This window comes from Hesperophylax consimilis, chromosome 17, assembly GCF_061612785.1.
Source record: "Hesperophylax consimilis isolate HC1 chromosome 17, BYU_Hcon_1.0, whole genome shotgun sequence".
Classification (NCBI taxonomy): domain Eukaryota; kingdom Metazoa; phylum Arthropoda; class Insecta; order Trichoptera; family Limnephilidae; genus Hesperophylax; species Hesperophylax consimilis.
Genome location: NC_142852.1, coordinates 13,226,662 through 13,250,464, shown reverse-complemented (window position 1 = coordinate 13,250,464; position 23,803 = coordinate 13,226,662). Strand labels below are relative to the sequence as shown.

The window sequence follows — 23,803 nt, the reverse complement described above, 5'->3', positions numbered from 1 at the left end:
TTCATGTCGACGCCTCCCATGCAGCCAGGACGTCCCTTTTTTCTCTAGAGTAACAAAAACTGCTTGTCTTCTTCAACAGTGTTTTTTAATGCATCCTGATGAGCAATATCAAAAAGGTCATCAAGGGCTGACTTGAAAGCTTCTACTTTTTTTTGAAGTGAAACTTCTTTACGCGCGTCATGCAATTTCGAGGAGTAAAACCAACTCATGACCGAAACGAAAATGCGGGACCGATTAAAGTTCATTTGATGTAGTAAAAGTTTTGAAGTAAAATATAAATGCTTCTTAGCTCATCTCGACAACTGGCGTTGGTGGTGTAATGGTCAGCATAGTTGCTTTCGAAGCAGTTGATCCGAGTTCGATTCTCGGCCATGGAATATTATTTTTTTGTTTTTAAGGAATTTTTTTTTTTTAATGGTTGACCATAATATCAATCCACTAAGTAATATTTTAGGCCTGTAGCATAATTGAAAAGTTAAAGAATGATATAAAATTTTTTATGATGTTAACGATAAAAAAATGAAAAAAAACATAAAATTAAAATAAAAAATGGGCCAACGGCACGCGGTGTTCCCAAGCGGTCACCCATCCAAGTACTGACCGCGCCCAATGTTGCTTAACTTCGGTGATCGGACGAGAACCGGTGTGTTCAAAATGGTATGGTCGTTGGCAAAAGTTAAACAATATTAATTTCTATTCTACCTGCCAATAAATATATGAAAATTAGTATAAAAAAGCCCTAATAATATTGAAAAAATTAGCAAGGTGTGTGCGAGGTTGATAAAAATAATCATTACATACGCGCTTGAAAAAGATCGTAATTACATTAATAAGTTTGTAGGAATTTTTTTTTTCAATGGTTGACCATAATATCAATCCACTAAGTAATATTTTAGGCCTGTAGCATACTTGAAAAGTTAAAGAATTTTATGATATTATTAATTATAGTAATGATAAAAAAATAAAAAAAACATGAAATTAAAATAAAAAATAGGCCAACGGCACGCGGTGTTCCCAAGCGGTCACCCATCCAAGTACTGACCGCGCCCAATGTTGCTTAACTTCGGTGATCGGACGAGAACCGGTGTGTTCAACATGGTATGGTCGTTGGCAAACGCTAAACAATATTAATTTCTACTCTACCTGCCAATAAATATATGAAAATTAGTATAAAAAAGCCCTAATAATACTGAAAACATTAGCAAGGTGTAAATATTATATACCTAGTTTAACTCACTCTCCTAACTCATCTTCGCTGTCTACAGGCAGAGCGCACGACTGTGGTCGTGAAGAACCGAGGTTCGATCCCCGCTATAACTAATTTTTTTTTTCTTTTTTTATAACTTTTAATTTTTTTTATCACATGCTACTTATAAATATGTCAATAGACAGAAAAAAAGAGAGAATGAAATGAAAAGAGAGAGAGAGAAGAATACTAGAAGTTTCACTTCTGTCTTGCGTAGGCTTGACACACCCATTTTTTTTTTTTGAGCTGTGCTTTTAGAAACACAATCTTGAAAGTGTTTGGTTGGTATCTTAGCTTTCTCCCAAAAAAAATACAACTTCCTGTATTGTAAGTATTGAAGCTTCTCTGGTGTTTAATTTCACTTGCCGTATATTATAAAATAAGCTGCGTAAAACTTGACAGTTACATGGTAATTTATTGCCAGTGATTTGATGAGACATGTGGTCAATTAAATACACCATTTCCTTCTGCCTTGAACTCGAACCTGCACGAGCATGGCTTGTTAATGCTGTAGAAGACAAACTCGCACAAATCTCACAAACCTCGAAAAAACTCACTACAAGAACGTTGTTCAATAATGTTCAGAATATTTAGAATGTTCACTGGTTGAAAAGCAAACGTTAACTATAGCCCTTTGACCTCTCCCGCACACTTTCGAAAGAGTAGAAAAACCCCAGGTACCCCAGACAAGGAACACAAAAGGAAGGGTGTGGTTTATGACACTCCAGGTAGGGATTCTCTGAAGAAAGGGTCCTTGGCAATAGCTCTTCTGTAACAAATCCGACCTTTTAAGGGATATTACTATAAACCAGATAATAAACATTAACCTGCAATTCCTAAAAACATTTATAAAGTTGAAAAGAATGTTTGTTTTATGTTTTATTATATTATTTTATTAAATATGATGTTGTTTATTATATTGTTTAATAATGTATAATGTTCAAAGGAAACAAAGTTTGAACAAAAGTGATTAAATTAAGTATATTTTTTTAAGTATTGTTTTGGAACCCACTAAGGCCCAGCCTGTGCGTGGATAATATATATAAGTTATTATATTATTGTACCTAGACATAAACAAACTACGGGCATATAAAATAAAAACAAGATTACATTTTATCTATGCGGTTTGCATAAAAAAATACTAAATAATTAAATACATTACTGTACACATATATTTTGATTTTCGTGTTAGTAGCATGACATAATTATCTTTTTTACGCATACATTTACATTTAAGTTACACGTACATTTACATTTAAGTTACACGTACATTTAAGTTTTAAAAAAATCTAATCTTTTACAATGCGATTCAGAAAAAAATCAAAGAAATCGAAAGGTTATAAATATTTTGACCATTATAAAATTATATACTGGTAAATCTCAGGTGAAACATATCATATCTATAACTAGAATTTATTCTGTAAAAAGTTTTCGTGAAGGTGAATGTTAACGCAAGGAACAAGAAAAGTGTCCAGTCAAAGAGTCTTTTCAATAAAATGCAAAATTGCATATGAAAACCATGTGAGTGCGCACGTGTTTTTTCAAATCTTTCTTATGAGAACATGAATAATTGGAGCCAGAAAACGAAAAAGATTTTTCTCAACTGTAAGTCAGCAAGTTTTTCTTCAAGTTACACTGTTGAAAACTTGCATAGTTGCACTCGGAACGAGAAAAGGGGGTTTTTCTCCGCTTGAGTCAGCATGTGTTCCGACAAATGTCCTATATGGGGGGTACGGTGGCCTTCCCAATAAACTGAATATGTGCACTTGGAAAATGAAAAAGATTTGTCGCCACTGTGAGTCAACATGTGGCTTTTAAGATGTGCGTTTTGAGAATATACATTGATGAACAAGGAACAAGAAAAAGTTTTCTCCGTAGTGAGTCAACATGCGCTTCAAATTGCCTTTATAATTACATTAATATGTGCACTTGGAACATAACAGAAGTTTTTCGCCACTGTGGGTTAGCATGCGAGTCTTTAGGTAAGCGTTTTGATAAAATGAAATGTTTCACACGGGACATGAAAAAAGTTTTTCTCCACTTCAAGTCAGCAAGTGTCTCTTCAGGTTACCTTGTTGATAACTTGTATAGTTGCACTCCAAACATGAAAGAAGTTTTCTCCACTGTGAGTCAGCATGTGCCTCTTTAGCTGACCCTTTCGAAAACACGCATAGTTGCACACGGAACATGAAAAAGGTTTTTCTCCACTGTGAACCGGCATGTGGTTTGTTAGGTCACTCTTTCGATAACATGCATAGTTGCACACGGAACATTAAAAAGGTTTTTCTCCACTGTGAATCCGCATGTGGCTGTTCAGTCGACCTCTCTGATAACACGCATAGTTGCAAGCGGAACATGAAAAAGGTTTTTCTCCACTGTGAGTCAGTATGTGGCTCTTTAGATTATCCTTTCGATAACATGCATAGTTGCACCTGGAACATGAAAAAGGTTTTTCTCCACTGTGAATCAGCATGTGGTTTGTTAGGTCGTCTTTTGATAACATGCATAGTTGCACACGGAACATGAAAAAGGTTTTTCTCCACCGTGAATCCGCATGTGTATTTTAAGGAGACTTTTTTGGTTACGTGCATAGTTGCACAAGGAACATGAAAAAGGTTTTTATCCCCTGTGAGTCAGCATGTGGCTCTTTAGATAATCTTTTCGATTACATTCATAGTTGCACCTGGAACATGAAAAAGGTTTTTCTCCACTGTGAGTTTGCATGTGTCTTTTCAGGTTACCCTGTTGATAACTTACATATTTGCACTCCGAACATGAAAAAGGTTTTTCTCCACAGTGAGTCAGCATGTGTTTCGTTAGGTGGCTCTTTTGATAACTTGCATAGTTGCACACTGAACATGAAAAAGGTTTTTCTCCACTGTGAGTCAGCATGTGCCTATTCAGCTGACCCTTCTGACAACACGCATAGCTGCACACGGAACATGAAAAAGGTTTTTCTCCACTGTGAGTCAGCATGTGGCTCTTCAGTTGACCCTTCTGATTACACGCATAGTTGCACACTGAACATGAAAAAGGTTTTTCTCCACTGTGAGTCAGCATGTGCCTATTCAGCTGACCCTTCTGACAACACGCATAGCTGCACACGGAACATGAAAAAGGTTTTTCTCCACTGTGAGTCAGCATGTGGCTCTTCAGTTGACCCTTCTGATAACACGCGTAGTTGCACACGGAACATGAAAAAGGTTTTTCTCCACTGTGAACCGGCATGTGGTTTGTTAGGTCACTCTTTCGATAACATGCATAGTTGCACACGGAACATTAAAAAGGTTTTTCTCCACTGTGAATCCGCATGTGGCTGTTCAGTCGACCTCTCTGATAACACGCATAGTTGCAAGCGGAACATGAAAAAGGTTTTTCTCCACTGTGAGTCAGTATGTGGCTCTTTAGATTATCCTTTCGATAACATGCATAGTTGCACCTGGAACATGAAAAAGGTTTTTCTCCACTGTGAATCAGCATGTGGTTTGTTAGGTCGTCTTTTGATAACATGCATAGTTGCACACGGAACATGAAAAAGGTTTTTCTCCACCGTGAATCCGCATGTGTATTTTAAGGAGACTTTTTTGGTTACGTGCATAGTTGCACAAGGAACATGAAAAAGGTTTTTATCCTCTGTGAGTCAGCATGTGGCTCTTTAGATAATCTTTTCGATTACATTCATAGTTGCACCTGGAACATGAAAAAGGTTTTTCTCCACTGTGAGTTTGCATGTGTCTTTTCAGGTTACCCTGTTGATAACTTACATATTTGCACTCCGAACATGAAAAAGGTTTTTCTCCACAGTGAGTCAGCATGTGTTTCGTTAGGTGGCTCTTTTGATAACTTGCATAGTTGCACACTGAACATGAAAAAGGTTTTTCTCCACTGTGAGTCAGCATGTGCCTATTCAGCTGACCCTTCTGACAACACGCATAGCTGCACACGGAACATGAAAAAGGTTTTTCTCCACTGTGAGTCAGCATGTGGCTCTTCAGTTGACCCTTCTGATTACACGCATAGTTGCACACTGAACATGAAAAAGGTTTTTCTCCACTGTGAGTCAGCATGTGCCTATTCAGCTGACCCTTCTGACAACACGCATAGCTGCACACGGAACATGAAAAAGGTTTTTCTCCACTGTGAGTCAGCATGTGGCTCTTCAGTTGACCCTTCTGATAACACGCGTAGTTGCACACGGAACATGAAAAAGGTTTTTCTCCACTGTGAACCGGCATGTGGTTTGTTAGGTCACTCTTTCGATAACATGCATAGTTGCACACGGAACATTAAAAAGGTTTTTCTCCACTGTGAATCCGCATGTGGCTGTTCAGTCGACCTCTCTGATAACACGCATAGTTGCAAGCGGAACATGAAAAAGGTTTTTCTCCACTGTGAGTCAGTATGTGGCTCTTTAGATTATCCTTTCGATAACATGCATAGTTGCACCTGGAACATGAAAAAGGTTTTTCTCCACTGTGAATCAGCATGTGGTTTGTTAGGTCGTCTTTTGATAACATGCATAGTTGCACACGGAACATGAAAAAGGTTTTTCTCCACCGTGAATCCGCATGTGTATTTTAAGGAGACTTTTTTGGTTACATGCATAGTTGCACAAGGAACATGAAAAAGGTTTTTATCCCCTGTGAGTCAGCATGTGGCTCTTTAGATAATCTTTTCGATTACATTCATAGTTGCACCTGGAACATGAAAAAGGTTTTTCTCCACTGTGAGTTTGCATGTGTCTTTTCAGGTTACCCTGTTGATAACTTACATATTTGCACTCCGAACATGAAAAAGGTTTTTCTCCACAGTGAGTCAGCATGTGTTTCGTTAGGTGGCTCTTTTGATAACTTGCATAGTTGCACACTGAACATGAAAAAGGTTTTTCTCCACTGTGAGTCAGCATGTGCCTATTCAGCTGACCCTTCTGACAACACGCATAGCTGCACACGGAACATGAAAAAGGTTTTTCTCCACTGTGAGTCAGCATGTGGCTCTTCAGTTGACCCTTCTGATTACACGCATAGTTGCACACTGAACATGAAAAAGGTTTTTCTCCACTGTGAGTCAGCATGTGGCTCTTCAGTTGACCCTTCTGATAACACGCGTAGTTGCACACTGAACATGAAAAAGGTTGTTCTCCACTATAAGTCAGCATGTGGCTCTTCAGTTGACTCTTCTGATTACACGCATAGTTGCAAGCGGAACACGAGAAAGGTTTTTCGCCACTGTGAGTCAGCATGTGGCTCGTTAGGTGGCTCTTTTGATAACATCCATAGTTGCACACTGAACATGAAAAAGGTTTTTCACCACTGTGAGTCAGCAAGTGTCTGTTCAGGTGACCCCGGTGATAACTTGCAAAGTTGCACTTCAAACATGAAAGAGGTTTTTTCCCACTGTGAGTCAGCATGTGACTCTTTAGCTGACACTTCCGACAACACGCATAGCTGCACACGGAACATGAAAAAGGTTTTTCTCCACTGTGGGTCAGCATGTGGTTCGTAAGGTCTCCCTTATGATTACATGCATATTTGCACACGAAACATGAAAAAGTTTTTTTTCTACTGTGTGTCATCATGTGCCTCTTTAAATTTCGCTTTTGAGCATTTGAATAGTCGCACTTGGAACAAGAAAAAGGTTTTTCTTTTACATGGGTGCTTACGTTCATTGCAAAATTTGACTTGGAAGGAAAGGAGTAGTTGCGATGGAGAGGAGTGAATCCTTTTTCCACAAAATGCGTCTGAAGATATGTCGACAAATCTGAAAAATAACACGGATGAAAATGACTCGGTTAAACTTATTTCCTACACTAAGAGTAAATTTATTTATTTATTTATTTATTGGTAAAGGTAAGAGACAAACAGCTTATACATAAAATACAAATATAAATATATACATGTTAAAAACAGTCAAGCCAAAAAAGTCTCCTATATTAATATTGATTGGAGATGGAGTTTTATTGCATAAAAAAAATATATATATATTTATATATATTTTAGGTGAGGAGGGGAGGAATAGGAATTTAGGATGAGGATAGGAGATGCTCTGGATACATTCCATACTATAGTATTAATTTTCGATCGTACGAGTTACTTCTATTCGATATTTGTGAAGTGTATTGCTAAAAATATCTATGTTTTGAAATTTAGTATTATATTGGGCACATATACGTGGAATTGGTGAATTTTTTCTAAAGTTAGTTCTACATGTAGGTAAATGAAACAGATAGGATTGCCGTGTTGATCTTGTTGGAATATGAATATTTATTAAATTCATTAGCTCTGGTGAGTCGAGGCCATTGTTAAGAATTTTAAATAATAAAATTTGGTCAAAAACCAAACGTCGTGTATGAAGTGAGTTGAATTTGTGGTAATTAATAGAATCGGCGTAATTTGAGAAATGTAAGTTTTGTTTATAATTAATGTGTTTAAAAATTTTTTTTTGAATTCTTTCGATTCTTTCAATGTGGGCTTGGTAAAAAGGAGTCCAGATCGGTGTGCAGTGTTCTAGGTGGGGACGGATGAACGCTGTGTAAAGGGAATATAGAGTCTTAAGGTTGCGGAAAGGTTTCGTTAAACGTATTATAAATCCTAGCATTTTGTTGGCCTTGTTGATGATTGCATCAGTGTGTTGAATGAAGTTTAATTTCACATCCAGTATTACCCCAAGGTCTCTGATAGAATCTAATTCTTTGATTTGTGTCCCGTTTAATGTATAATCAAAGGAAATTTTATTTTTGTTACGTGTAAATGATAATTTATTGCACTTTGAGGTATTTACTACAAGTTTATTTGATTCACAGTAGTTAAAAAGACGATTGAGATCCTCTTGAAGTTTAATGCAATCTTCGATTGATTTGATAACTAAGTAGATTTTTTTATCGTCTGCATATGCTAGGTAATTGGCATGTAAAAAACATTTGTGAATATCATAAATATACACATTAAATAATAATGGCCCTAAATGAGAACCTTGAGGTACACCGGAGGGCACGGAAAAGAAACTGGACTTAGTTCCCGCAACTGATACACATTGAAGTCTGCACCGAAGGTATGAAGTGAGCCACCGAAGTAAATCACCATGGATGCCTATTTGACTTAATTTTTTAATTAAAATGAAATGGTTTACTTTATCGAAGGCCTTAGAGTAATCAGTGTAGATTACATCTACTTGGTTTCTATTGTCCATATTGCTCGTTAAATATTCCGTGAAATTTACCAAATTTGTTAGTACCGATCTTTTTTGTAGAAATCCGTGTTGTTGGTTTTGTATGTTGCGAACAATTGTTGTATAAATTTGATCGTAGACAATTTAATAAGCGAAGTAAGTTCGTAGAAACTTTAAAAATATAGGAGTGGCCGAATTGTTCAAGTTTACAAAGAAAATTGGTTTTACCTGCTTCCTTGGTAATTCTCCCAAAGCGTTCTAAGCATTCCTCTTTAACATCCGGCAGGTCTATGTCAATTTTCATATAAGTAATCCCCGCTTCAACTTGTCGGGGTCCGAGATCCGCGTTTATGGTTGTCTCCACATTTATGCTTCCTGGAATAAAAAAGGACAATGAATAGAATGTATCTTTGCATGGCCACCCCCGAACCAAACGGCGCCTGGCGCGAGTTTAATTGTGGCTGCCCTAACAGTCTAAATTAGTACACGCCAAGGCAGGATATCACTCTAATCGATGAAATGATGATTTGTGTTTTTTTTTTTAACGCGGTATTTATGAAAATTAATACAAAGGGCCATGTGTTAGGTTAAATATTCGACACCCGGAGCAAACTGCTCCAATCGTACCCACATGGGGTAGCCCTGTATCTTCGTACCATTGATATAAAAGGAAACATTTTTTAATTGAAAAAAAAAAAAATACGAATAAAGATACCATTGATCAATAATGGAGAAACGGGAGTTTGGATGGAAGTTTTAAAGCTCAATATCAGATTCAAATGACCTCAGACGTCTGCTTGAGGGAACTTCTTCAAGAAATAAAAACCCTGCTCTAGAGCACCGTAAGTAGAGAGTTTTAAATCAATGGGATATTGTTTTCTCAATCAATATTTATGAATTTGTAGCGACCAATACTGCTAGAGTATTCCAGAAAGCCGACCGGTTTAAAACGCAAGGACTGAGAATGTACGAGACAGTTTATGCAACAAATTTCATCGCGTAATGTAAATAGGTACCAGCTACCTGTCGAAGAGCTACCTATTCACGACGTCCAAGCGAGCTACCTACGACAATACTTTACTATGTACATTACGCGCATCCGTTAGAACAATGATACTCAACCTTTTTCTTCTGCGGGCCACATTCATATGTTTGTAAAGCTACGCGGGCTGCAACACTATACTGGTCAGTGTTGCCAACGGTGTGAGCTTGATTCCCCCTTTTATTATTCGAAATCCATGGGGGGGGGGGGGTTGTTACAGAACTTCACTGAAAAAAAATTCCGCACAGCCAAAAACATCATACGTAATTCCCCACAACAATTTTTAGAAATCCATGGGGGGGAGGGTAGCTACGGAATTCCATTTTCGAAAATTTCCGGCCGCAAAAAATATTATATCAAATAGATATATAAAGATAAGTTCAAGAGGTTTTTGTTATGTTTAGTAGCCTTCGTTGTTAGTAACACTGGTAACCATTTAACTTTGGAACTGTCAAAAATTTATGTGTTGCCACGAGCAAAATTATTTGCGCGCATATTTGTCTGTCAAATCTTTGTTTTTTAGAGATAGATCTAGCGTGTGCAGTTATAGTGTGCAGTAGCAACACTCTTATACCATATTATATTATATAGATAGTATATTATACTTATACTATCCTCTTCGGGTTCAATGTCTGTACGTCAAAGTCACAATTAATCTCAAATTAACGTGATATAGAATGCCAGATTTTGCAAATCATGTTCCTGATATTAAATGTATTGAGGGCCGCACAAAATAGCTCGGCGGGCCGCATGCGGCCCGCGGGCCGCAGGTTGAGTATGACTGCGTTAGAAGGTTCTAGCCAATTGCCTAGGCATAATTCCAGCGGCATCGAAACTACCAGAAGAATCTCGCTGAGGCGAGTGACCCGTAGTTTACCAGCGGACTCGCGTACTTACCACCGCCGCCGGCTGCGCTATGTAGGTAGGCCCAACGCAGCGAGTAGTTAGTCATTTTTACCCAGTTTCCGAATTTAAGGTTCTATATTTTACACGTATGCAATGCAACTAACTGGCTGTTTGATTACTCTCCGCATATTGCAAGCATTCCTTATTTACAGCTGGGAGGCCGAAATCTAAATCCGAAAATGCAATTTCACCTCCATCTTCTTCCTGGAGTCCTGGTTCCGTCTTGATGGATATAGTCTCTGGCTTCAATAGATCCATGGTCTGCTTTGGTAGAGTTTGGTATTTTGTTTAACCCCATACAAATATATCTGAAACAGAACCAAGTTATAACGGAATTCTAATATAAATCAGTTTATAAAATTTGGCTTCTCAAGTCTTAGCAAAAATGCACACTAGAAAACCTTGAAGTTTTGACAAAGGTTGAGAGAGACGTCGTTTATCTTGGGTAAATTCTTTATTTATTAACTGTTATGAAAAATGCATTTGTAATTTGTTCTAATAAAAGGTAGATGTCAAATTGACAGTTTAAATATTCTGCTGTCACAAAACGCCCAATTCCCTAACTAAACTGGAAGAAGGGCCGATACCAAAATGAATAGCGATGAATTTAAGTATTATTACTTACCAATAACCATCACATGCATGGGATAATAAGTTTGACAGGGCGGGATAAACAAAGTTTAGAAACAGGAAGAAAGACTGTCGGAGAAGAAAGCACATGTCAAAAAATATATAGGTTATGCATAGACAAGAATGATGTCATAGACAATTGAAATAATTTCCATGAACCTTGCCTTTTAAGAACATTAAAATTTCTATCGACTTGCGTATTGTAAATATTATACCTCTAGCAGATCTTCAATCTATTAACCATTGTGACCTTCTAAGACCCAAACAGTCCCAAATGCCGTGCGCGCATTATACTCTCCTAAGACCATATTTGTCCCAGAACGACCGCACATTATTATAATGCATATATCTCTTTTCCTCTCATCTAAAAATGAATTATTTCTTTTATGTCAGAAAGAGAACAAAATAGTGCTTGTCATTGTCTTTGAAATATTGAAGCTATTTTACATAGATATTTTACTATCTTGAATCAAAGTGACCGTTTTGTTTCCCGCCGTTTATTCACAAGTACAATCGTGAAGTGTGTGCGCCTGAATTTACAAAAAACCGTTTTTAACAAAAAAATACGACGAAATGTCTACGTAAGTAAACTTGTATTTGTTAATCAATATATTATATACGTATTTATGTTATATTTGATAGGTTTTGATGATTTAAATGCAATAATTATCTATAGAAAATTTAAAAAATGCTAAATCGCCGCAAACGCATTTTTAAATCCATTTTTAGTAATTGAGTTCCGTGTATTTTATGAATATTTTTATGTAAAAAGTGGAAGCATATATTTACATTTAATATTCACGAAACACAGTAATGACTTTTTATATATTTACAAAGTATTGTTCTAAAATGTCAACTCGAATGTCGAAATATGTTTTATGTACCAAATTTCTGAATTGCATAATTTAGTGAGGGGTCCAACCAAAATTGAATCGATAATTTATTCGAAGATTGGTGGGTATTAATTATTTATTTTGTAACTGTAATTTTAATTATATTTTATAAAGTAGGTATATTATCGTTATTGTGCATTATCTTTATCTAAAATTTCTTTAAATTTAAAATTTAATAATAATCTTTTTTTTTAATATCAAACTAAAGTTTATAAGACAAGGTTTTTATGCATAGCACAAAAGATAACAAATTATTATATGCTATATTTAAACGTGTTCGATTCTTGTCAGTTTGAATGGATATTTCAGGCTAATAATGATTGCTTATAATCATTTTTTTATGTACTATCGTAATAATATTAAATATTGATAATGAATTGGAGAAAAAAAATAACATACAGAAATAATAAATAGGTATCTAACTGTAAAGATTTTTGGTTACCAAAATTCAGCGATAGAATAATACATAAAACTCATTATTGTGACAATTACATTAGGAAATTATGGAATTGCGCAACGGAGGAAGAGCCACCAACCGAGTTGCTGGAATTTCTCGAAACAGAAATGATAAGTACCAGCAGCGAAGAAGATGACGAAGAGGCAAGTGGGAAAGAAATCCTCAACCCGGTTGATGATTTCGAAGAGGTATTCATTATTTATTTTATTTCACACTGCACTTGAAATAATGCGGTGAATAATTATATAATAATATATTTGCTTTATTTACAGGCGTCATCATTTTACGCAAGGAATATGGATGTGGGGATGATGGAAGTAGTTTTCCAGACCACGGACGATGGTATGAGTGCCAGTAAAAATATTGCAGTAATAAATACGTAACATAAAGCATAGTTTTTCTTATGAAGATATCGAGAAATGTACTTGCATTCTAATAGTTTGATATATTTTCAGAATTGATGACAGATGTCAGTGGCGGCGGTACTAGCCAGGCGGGAGGCAGCCATGCAGAACGTAAATTCATTTATATTTATTTTTTAAGATATGTATATATCGATTTATGTACTTGCATTCTAATAATTTGTTATATTTTCAGAATTGATGACAGACGTCGGTGGCGGTATTGCTGGCCAAGTGGATGGCAGCTACGCAGAAGGTACATTTTATATACTTTTTTATCTATTTATTATTATTTTACATAAACTTCTACAAAATATGACAAAAAGTAATAATTTCTATAACTTCTACCATTATTTTTAGATTTCGAGTTCCTTGTTCCACTGGAGGCGTCACGGGGGGGTAGACGCGGCCGCGGAAACAGACGCACCCGCGGAAACGGTGTTGGGACCGAAGGCAGCAACATCGTCCGGGCTGCTGTCCAGCAACGCCGCCGGAGGGCACGTCCTGTTGGAGTGGGAGATACCTGGGTATCCGGGAATTTACAAACTGAGGTTTATGCGACGGATGACCAGGTACCTCCCGAGCTCTCGGCTTTATCTCGGGCACAAATGACCCGTATGGCTCGCGGTGGGCGCATTCGCCAAGCGCGAGGTGCACCGTTGCCAGCACGTTCTGATCATCGGCCAACACTTGAGGCAGATGGTGAAGAAGTGGATGACCCCAATTTCGGATACCGGTGATCATTTGTTGACCGATAGTGAGAACGCATCGGAGTTCTTTTGGGCTGGCATAAGTACATATGCCGGTCAAAAGGAAACATTTGTGCCCCAGATGTCAGGGCCTACCTCTAAGTATGATACCATCTATGACGCATTTCGAGCTATATGGACTGATGAGATTCTTGATTTTATTGTAGCAGAGACGAACAAATATGCGATGGACGCTCGGCGTCATGACAATCTAAGCCTTACATGGAGGAACACTGACAGACATGAAATTTTAATTTTGTTTTCATTTTTCATGATGCTAGGAATTTTTTTTTTTTTTTTTTTATTTTTTTTTTTAAAAGAAAGACAAATATTCCCGGGTCACGGATAACCCAACAATGTTTGAAAATCTCCTACTACCACCACAGAAAGCCGAAAATGTTGCTTGTGTTGTGATGGAGGACTTAGCCAGCCGAGGAATCGAACACGCGACGCTCGGGTGAGACCCAAGCGCTATGCCCACTCAACCACTGACCGGCCATTCGCATGCCAACAATAAATTCTTGTTCCTCAACTCATTGGTTGGTGAAAACTAATGTGTTTAGAAAATTAATTACTTACAAGCGGTACGGTGAGTTGGTGAGGTGTTTACACTACAACGACAACGATCGTAGGTACAATTGTCCTGAAGACATGCGGCTTTCGAAAATATTGCCTATAATAATTCACTTGAATACCAAATTTCAAGAACTTTATGTTCCAGGCCAAAATATTTCAATTGACGAGTCGTTAACATTATGGAAAGGTCAATTGGGTATGAAGCAATACATTAAAACAAAGGCTGCTAAATTCGGATTAAAGAGTTTTGAACTTTGTGATTCCGTGACTAGCTATCTGTGGTCGTTCTTTGTTTATTCGGGAAAAACAACTGCTGTAGATTCAACACCTGGGGTTTTGAGATCCACATTCACAGTGCTTAGGCTTATAAAACACTATTGAATAAGCTTTGGATGGACAATTGCTCCTCTATTAGCTAGGTACCTCAAGCGAAATAAGACAGACTGACATTGCGCACTAATAGTGCCAATGTTCCACCAGAATTCAGTCGTATCGACATGGCTGACGGACATTACTTCGGTCGCCACGCTGGTGATGTCGCCGTACTATCGTGGCAAGACTAGAAGAAGGTGACGACTATATCGACCTACCATGGCGCAGAAATGGAACTTGGACCTTCCAGGGGTAGGTAGAATATATGTAAACCAAAAGTTGTCAGAGACTACAATAAATACATGGGAGGTGTTGACAAAAAAGATCAGATGCTGGAACCCTACTTAATTGAACGCAAGAGGTGCCAGAAATGGCACCACAAGATGTTCAAGCGTCTGCTCAACGTGAGTATTCACAACTCTATGGTGATGTATCGGCAATCGTCTTCATTGAAGGTAACTACTTTGATGCTCAGGACGTCGCTTGTGTCGCAGTTGACGGAAAAGCACCTCCTGTTGGCACAGCTACGGACGCCGGCAAGACGAGTAGTAGTGAACGACAAGTTTGCCAACCCTTCCCGCCTCCGCCCTGGTAACCACTTCCCAAAGACTCATTTCATGACCACTGACTTACAGACTGAAACAAACGACATACAACCTCCACCAGTAAATAAAAAACGGCGCCTCCGGTGCATTTGGTGTGCCGACCGCAACAGGGTTGAAAAGAGAACAATTTTTATTTGTGAAACCTGTGAGGTACCACTCTGCGTAGAACCATGCTTTAAATATTATCATACCTGCCTTTAGTTTCGCAGGTATGGTGTATTAAGAGCGGTGACCTTGTTGTGCGCAGAAAGGAATCTTATTAGTTTATCAAATATAAATAAATCTGACTGAATACTCATATTGAGTGGACAGGGTTACAGTGTTTTCTGCTTGTCGTGACTGATCATCTATTGTTGATTGTTATCATCTGGATGGCTAATTGTGCATATATTTCCCTCCCCCAGGCGGCCCAGTACCTGCTTTGCACATTATAATGATATGTTTTCGTCACTCGACCGCCCGTCGTGGTTCTCTTGAGGAAAACTTTGCTACTGCGTAGATTTGAATTACTTAGTCTGTTTAATGCGTGTTTCTTATCAACGTTGTATTCAATTATCTTTAGAACTGCTGCCTGCAATTCACCTGCTATCAACTCTCAAGTAGTTTTGTGTGACTTATGTACATTAGAACGATCACGGTCCTTAGCATGGTCACGGTTTCAGTAGTTACTTTTCCGAATCTAGCGACATAATGTTTATATATTTCTGAAAACCAATAATTCGTTTCATCTTGTTACAGGCTTGTTTTTAAATTTTTTGGTTTAGTATTTTTTAGTATTCAGGCATTTGTTGTGGGTTCGCTTTTATAAGTTTCTTCTTTTGATGGCAAGTGTTGTTAACGTTTTTCAGTCAAATATTTTTCCTAACGCAATATGTGTCAAAACTTTTGGGATTAAACATATCTTAGTTGTCGGCTGCTTTTGGTGTAGTATGTTCTTGTCACAAAATACGAACTCAATCAATTTTTTTATTACTGTTGTGATCATTCATGTAGGCTTCTGATGATGGAGACACGAACCTTTTTTGATCTGCTACGATAACATTATTTTTTTTTCTTTTCTTATGGCTCGAATAAGTCATACTTTTTTTAAATTCTGGTATCCTTCGCACAGGACGTCCCGATGGTTATGTTAGCTATTTCGTTGTGGTCTTATTATTATGAATGTACCTATTTTTAACGTGTTTATTTTCTTGTTGTTTTATCTCCATTTTTTTTTAATTAGGCTTGGCTATAATATGGCATTAACGAAGATTTATATTAAATATTTTATTCTAAGTAATTTGTGATGTATGTATTGATGATTATTGAACATTTTGTTATTCGTGACTTATTTACCTTAAATAACAATTGTGTAATTTAATTATGTAATCTTCTGATCCTTTGTTACAGACGTTAAGAGTTTTGACATCTCTATCTTTGTGGAAATAATTTTCGTTTTCTGGTAAATGCAAAATTATGTTCAATAGATCATAACCCCCCCCCACTTTTTGATTTGCCCAACTAAGGAGGTGTTCTTTTATACAGTTTGATTCTTCTCTTCCGGATTGTCCTGCGTGGTATGCAGGAAAATTCATTATTTTATTTACTAAATTATCGATTATTCTGCTGTAGTGACCATTGTTATATTATTATTTCTTATTTATGACATATTAACCTTAAAGAACCATTATAATTTAATAACCCAAACATATGTACCTACCTTGACATTGTGTACCTAATTTTGTATAAATTCTGTAACAAAAGAATTTCAATTGCCAGCCTGAAGATATCCATAATAGGACGAAACCGGTACTGGTAAAATAAACAAGTGGAAATAAGTTAAAAAATGTTTTATTTTCTTTTTTAATTTGAAGATTTAACTGTTCTAAAATGGGGAATGTCTTCACATTTAATTTATTTTATGTTTTTTTATTATTATTTAAAATTATCAACGAACATTGCCATTGCATAGTGAGTATGATAATTACAATGTACCCAATAAATACAATACTACACTCCATGCTCCATTCAATGTTGTAATTTTTATATACAGTTCTTAGATATTGTATCGTGCGGGGAATGAAACTTGCTCTGTCGATATATTTCACTCTAAAAACATTGCTTCCAAAGCAAGTATATATGAAGATATGCGATAATTTTTAAGTGTTTCCGATTTTTTTTATATATTATGTTATTACATATTATGTTATTAACAAGATTCGTTCTACTTAAATTCTGTATAAAAAATAATTTAATATATATTAAAGTAATAATAAATTACTCGTGCGCATAAATATTTTTATTAGAAGTTTAATTTTGCACTCCAATAAACAAAGCGAAACCGGTATGTCATGTAAATAAATTCCATGGTTTTTATATTGTTTTATTTAATTGTAAAAAACGAACGCGGGACAAAAAGCCCCGCAAGGGAATTTCGAATCGATTCGTAATTCGTCTATTTGAGTTAAACAGCACATCCCTAATATTTACAAAATGTCAGTTATATTTGCGTGCGGGAACGAAAGGAATCGAGTTTTTAGCGTGTTTTAATTTCAAAATTTATAGTATAAATTGGTGGTTATACCGTTTTGTTTTAACAAATTGATCAATTATGTTATATTAACCAGTTAATTTAAAGTTCTACGTTGATTTTATCGTCACGATTTGGAAGAAACAGAATTTTTTGAGGTTATGCGTAACACTAATTTTAAATTGAAAAATATTCATTAAATTTTACAGGAAATAAACAGAAGTTATATTAATTTACTATACAAATGCTTTAGGCATATGTGCATCGTAAATATTTTTAGAATCAGATTATACAATCAATGGTTAACGGAGGTAAAAGTTTGAATAATTTAGGTGATTGAAAACATGTGAAATAAAAATATCAAAGTTCAACCCTCAATTTTAAAATAAAATTATATAAAAGCAATAAAAAGTGAAGTGGTACTTTAATTTTAAAAAGTGTTGAGTGATGAAACGTGTTTTCAAAATTCCGAGTTTCGTAAATTTTAATACTTTTTTAATGAAAATACACGGGTAAGTTTTTTTTTAAGCCTGTTGGCATTTTTGATATCAAAATTTATTTATTTAGAAATAGATATGTTGACTTGTAATACACACATCTCAAAGAGTATTTTATCGAATTTTCAGAACAGTTTTTGTTTTGGCAAGGAGTTACCAAATAACAGTTTTATCTGAATGATTGTAAAATTCAGTAAAATATTGAATCTATGGAAAAAATGGAAGGTTTGAGAAGCTTCGATCCGTGCAAATCAACAATGTCTCAAGGGAAAAACATTACCAATGGTAATTTTCCACAACATTTTGCATTAATCAAATAATTCGTACAAAACAAGTTTTATTTAAATAAAAAAAATATATTTCTAAAATTCGGGGTCTACTGTTATTGAAAGGTGGCAGCCCTTAGTGTGCATCAGTTGTTTGGTCTCCAATTTAGAAAATCCACATAAACAAAATCGAAGCAATTCAAAACGAATTCCTAAAATATATTTGGTAAAAGTCATTTGTAAGATTTAATAATTATACGGGGGCAGCTTCATACTTTAAAATTGATTGACTGAGTGTACGGAGGCATCATAATTATTAGGCACTATTCCTGTATAAAGTAGTTAAAATAATATTCCATGCCCAGGGTTTGCTAAACAAGATTCCATTCAATGTACCTGCGCGTTCAACACGCTCTTGTGTCCTATTCAGTGTTGATCAAAGCAAAACGAATAATGTTTATGTCTCTATTGTTTATATCTCTACTATGATTTATTTTTTATCTACAACCTCTCTCCATGGGTATAAATGTATTGTTTCGTAAATTTTTCGTTTTATGTAATCTTTTGATTGGTATATTTTTTTAAATTAATATTTCTTTCTCACAAACTTAAATTACGTTGTCTCAGTTAAAGTCACAAGGAGGAAATCCATAATTGGTTTTATTTTACTAAATAACACTTATGTACAAAGTGATTAAATGTAAACTGTCGATTTCCCAAATGAATAAATAAATAAAAAAACATTAATATGTGACTTATGGAACATGAAAAGGGTATTTTTGTTATTTGTTTTTGGGGTTTTATGCCGTGTTGCGCTAACTCCTTCTTTAGCCAAAGTTTCGAACAGCATTGCAGTGTCCATCATCAGGGCAGATGTGTTATTTGAGGTTGTGGTGAAATGTGAGCTTATGTATGAGGATGTGGTCCCGTGTTGCCAGCTCCAACCCTCTGAGCTAACATAAACGTATATTTTTTTTAAACGTTGTCTAAAGAAGGAGTTAGCGCAACATGGCATAATCCCCCAAAAACAAATAACAAAAATACTTTTGGTCGTGAAAAAAATCTTAAATCATATGAAAAAGGTATTTCTCCACTGTGAATCCGTATGTGTTCATGAAGGTCGGATTTTTGATAAAATGCATAGTTTCGGAAGAAAGGTGAAAAAGGATTTTCGCCACTGTGAGTCAGCATGTGTCCCGTTAATTTGCTCTTTTTATAAGATGCATAGTTGCACACGGAACATGAAAAAGGTTTTTCTCCACTGTGAATCCGCATGTGTACGTTAAGGTCGCTTTTTTTATAACATGTATAGTTGCAAAAGGAACATGAAAAAGGTTTTATTCCACTGTGAGTCAGCTTGCGTGTCTTCAGGTAAACCTGTTTACAACATGCATAGTCGCACTCTGAACATCAAAAAGGTTTTTTACCACTTTGAATCAGCATATGCCTCTTAAGCTGACCGTTTTGACGAAACGCATATTTGCACACGGAACATGAAAAAGGTTTGTCTCCATTGTGAGTCAGCATGTCGAACTTTAGTTGACTCTTTCGATAGCACGCATAGTTGCACAGGGGACATGAAAAAAGTTTTTCTCCACTGTGAATCAGCATGTGTCTCTTCAGTTTACCCTGGTGATAACTGACATAGTCACACTCCAAACATAAAAGTGGTTTTTCTCCACTGTGAATCAGTATGTGTCTCTTCAGCTGACCCTTTATACAACAGGCATCTAGCACACGGAACATGAAAAAGGTTTTTCTCCACTGTGAGTCAGTATGTGGCTCGTTATGTCGCTCTTTCGATAACGTGTATAGGTTGCACACGGAACATGAAAAAGGTTTTTCTCCACTGTGAATCAGCATGTGTCTCTTTAGTTCCCTGTTGATAACTTGCATAGTCGCACTCTGAACATAAAGGTGGTTTTTCTCCACTGTGAGTCAGCATGTGTGTCTTCAGGTTACCCTGTTAACAACGGGCATAGTCGCACTCTGAACATGAAAGAAGTTTTTTACCACTGTGAGTCAGCATGTGCCTCTTCAGCTGACCTTTCTGACAACACGCATAGCTGCACACTGAACATGAAAAAGGTTTTTCTCCACTGTGAGTCAGCATGTGCCTCTTCAGGTGACCTTTCTGACAACTCGCATAGCTGCACACGGAACATGAAAAAGGTTTTTCTCCACTGTGAATCCGCATGTGTCCGTTAAGGTCGCTTTTTTGATAACATGCATAGTTGCACACTGAACATGAAAAAAGTTTTTCTCCACTGTGAGTCAGCATGTGCCTCTTCAGCTGACCCTTCTGACAACACGCATGGCTGCACACGGAACATGAAAAAGGTTTTTCTCCACTGTGAGTCAGCATGTGGCTCGTTATGTGGCTCTTTTGATAACATACATAGTTGCACACTGAACATGAAAAAGGTTTTTCTCCACTGTGAGTCAGCATGTGGCTCTTTAGGTGGCTCTTTTTATAACATGCATAGTTGCACACTGAACATGAAAAAGGTTTTTCTCCACTGCGAGTTAGCATGTGCATCTTCAGCTGACCCTTCTGACAACACGCATAGCTACACACGAAACATGAAAAAGGTTTTTCTCCACTGTGAGTCAGCATGTGGCTCGTTAGGCGGCTCTTTTGATAACATGCATAGTTACACACTGAACATGAAAAAGGTTTTTCTCCACTGTGAGTCACCATGTGCATCTTCAGCTGACCCTTCTGACAACACGCAAAGCTGCACACGGAACATGAAAAAGGTTTTTCTCCACTGTGAGTCAGCATGTGGCTCGTAAGTTGGCTCTTTTGATAACATGCATAGTTGCACACTGAACATGAAAAAGTTTTTTTTCCACTGTGAGTCAGCATGTGCCTCTTCAGCTGACCCTTCTGACAACACGCATAGCTGCACACGGAACATGAAAAAGGTTTTTCTCCACTGTGAGTCAGCATGTGGCTCGTTAGGTGGCTCTTTTGATAACATGCATAGGTGCACACTGAACATGAAAAAGGTTTTTTTCCACTGTGAGTCAGCATGTGCCTCTTCAGCTGACCCTTCTGAGAACACGCATATCTGCACACGGAACATGAAAAAGGTTTTTCTCCACTGTGAATCCGTATGTGTCCGTTAAGGTCGCTTTTTTGATAACATGCATAGTTGCACAAGGAACATGTAAAACGTTTTTTTCCACTGTGAGTCAGCATGTGTCTCTTTAAATATCGCTTTTGAGCTGTTGAATAGTTGCACTTGGAACAAGAAAAAGGTTTTTCTCTTACATGGGAGCTTACGTTCATTGCAAAATTTGACTTGGGAGAGAAGTAGTTGTTGCGATGGGGAGGAGTGTATCCTTTTACCACAAAATGCGTCTTAAGATCTGTCGACAAATTTGAAAAATAACATCGATGAAAATGACTCGGTTAACCTTATTTCCTAAACTAAGAGTAAATAAGCGAAGTAAGTTCCTAGAAACGTTAAAAAAATAGGAGAGGTCGTATTGTTCAAGTTTAGAATGAAAATTGGTTTTACCTGCTGCCTTGGTAATTCTTCCAAAGCGTTCTAAGCATTCCTCTTTAATATCCGGAAGGTCTATGTCAATTTTCATATAAGTAAGCCCCGCTTCAACTTGTCGGGGTCCGAGATCCGCGTTTATGGTAACTGTCTCCACATTTTTGATTCCTGGAACAAAAAAATAAATTGTATTTTTGCATGGCCAGCCTCGAACCAAACCTCGCCTGGCGCGAGTTTAATTTTGGCTGCCCTCACAGTATAAATTAGTACACGCCAAGACAGGATATCACTGTAATCGATAAAATGATGATTTGTGTTTTTTTGTAACGCTGTATTTATCAAAAATAATATAAAGGGCCATGTGTTAAATATTAGGCTAAATATTCGACGCCGGAGCAAACTACTCCAATTGTACCCACATGGGGGCAGCCCTGTATCTTCTTACCATTGATATAAAACGAAAAAAAAATTAATTGGAAAAATTGACTATTTTTTTTATACCAATGATCAACAATGTAGAAGCGAAAATTTGGATGGAAATTTAAAGGTAATCAGATAAAAATGACCTCAGACGTCCGCTTGAGGGAACGTCTTTAAGATATAAAAACGCTGCTCTAGAGCACCGTAAGTAGAGTGTTTTAAATCAATGGGATAGTGTTTTCTCAATCGATATTCATGAATTTGTAGCGATCAATACTGCTAGAGTATTCCAGAAAGCCGACCAGTTTAAAACGCATGGGCTGAGAATGTACGAGACATTTTACGCAACAAATTTCATCGCGTAATGTAAATAGTTACCAGCTACCTTTCTAAGAGCTACCTATTCGCGACGTCCAAGCGAGCTACCTACGACAATAATTTGCGAGTTGGACTATGTATATTTCGCGCATTCCCTAGAAGGTTCTAGCCTATTGCCTAGGCATAATTCCAGCGCCATCGAAACTACCAGAAGAATCTCGCTGAAGCGAGTGACCCGTAGTTTACCAGCGGTCTCGTGTATTTAGTACCGCCGCCAGCTGGGCTATATATGTAGGTCCAACGCAGCGAGTAGTTAGTCATTTTTACCCAGTTCCCGAAATTAAGGTTCTATATTTTACACGTATGCAATACAACTAACTGGCTGTTTGAGAACTATCAGCATATTGCAAGCATTCCTTCTTTACAGCTGGGAGGTCGAAATCTAAATTCGAAAATGGAATTTCACCTCCACCTTCTTCCTGGAGCCCTGGTTCCGTCTTGATGGATATAGTATCTGGCTTCAGTAGATCCATGGTCTGCTTTGGTAGAGTTTGGTATTTTGTTTAACCCCAAACAAATATATCTGAAACAGATAAAAGTTGTAAAGGAAATTCTAATATAAATCAGTTTTTAAAATTTGGCTTCTTAAGTCTTAGCAAAATTACACATTAAAAAACCTCGAAGTTTTGACAATGGTTGAGAAAGACGTCGTTTTATCTTGGATAAATCTTTTATTTATTAACTGTTTTGTCTACCGCCATTCCGTTGTAATCCATCTGTAATAAAACATCTGTAATACGTATATTTGTTGTAATTTAAAAAAAATGCATTTGTTATTATAATCTAATAATATGTACATGTCAAATTGACAGTTTAAACATTCTGCTGTGACAAAACGACCAAAGATTCCCTAACTAAACTGGAAGAACGGCCGATACCAAAATTAATACGATGAATTAAAGTATTATTACTTACCAAATACAATCACATGCATGGGATAATAAGTTTAACAGGGCGGGATAAACAAAGTTTAGAAACAGGAAGAAAGACTGTCGGAGAAGAAAGCACATGTCAAAAAATATATAGGTTATGCATAGACAAGAATGAAGTCATAGACAATTAATATAGTTTTCATGAACCTGGCCTTTAAGAACATTACAACTTCTTTCGACTTGCGTCTTATAAATATTATAGCGCTAGCATATCTTCAATCTATTAACAGTGAGAAATCCGTGAACCT

At 36.7% G+C, this 23,803-nt stretch overlaps 1 protein-coding gene and 2 non-coding genes across 3 annotated transcripts; all 3 read right to left on the bottom strand.

The window, feature by feature from the left end:
• Window positions 1-552: 552 nt before the first annotated feature.
• Window positions 553-671, bottom strand: LOC149416029 (5S ribosomal RNA). The gene has a single exon (XR_016303739.1). It is a non-coding gene; the product is annotated as a 5S ribosomal RNA (ribosomal RNA).
• A 322-nt stretch (window positions 672-993) lies between these two features.
• Window positions 994-1,112, bottom strand: LOC149416028 (5S ribosomal RNA). Its single transcript, XR_016303717.1, has one exon. It is a non-coding gene; the product is annotated as a 5S ribosomal RNA (ribosomal RNA).
• Window positions 1,113-21,361: 20,249 nt separating this feature from the next.
• LOC149416027 (uncharacterized) lies at window positions 21,362-23,096 on the bottom strand. The gene is made up of 4 exons (XM_089641854.1): window positions 23,030-23,096; window positions 21,844-21,993; window positions 21,509-21,691; window positions 21,362-21,390 (listed from the first exon to the last, which is right to left on the bottom strand). The coding sequence occupies exons 1-4, from the start codon at window positions 23,094-23,096 to the stop codon at window positions 21,362-21,364; spliced, it is 429 nt and encodes a 142-aa protein (XP_089497980.1).
• Window positions 23,097-23,803: the final 707 nt, after the last annotated feature.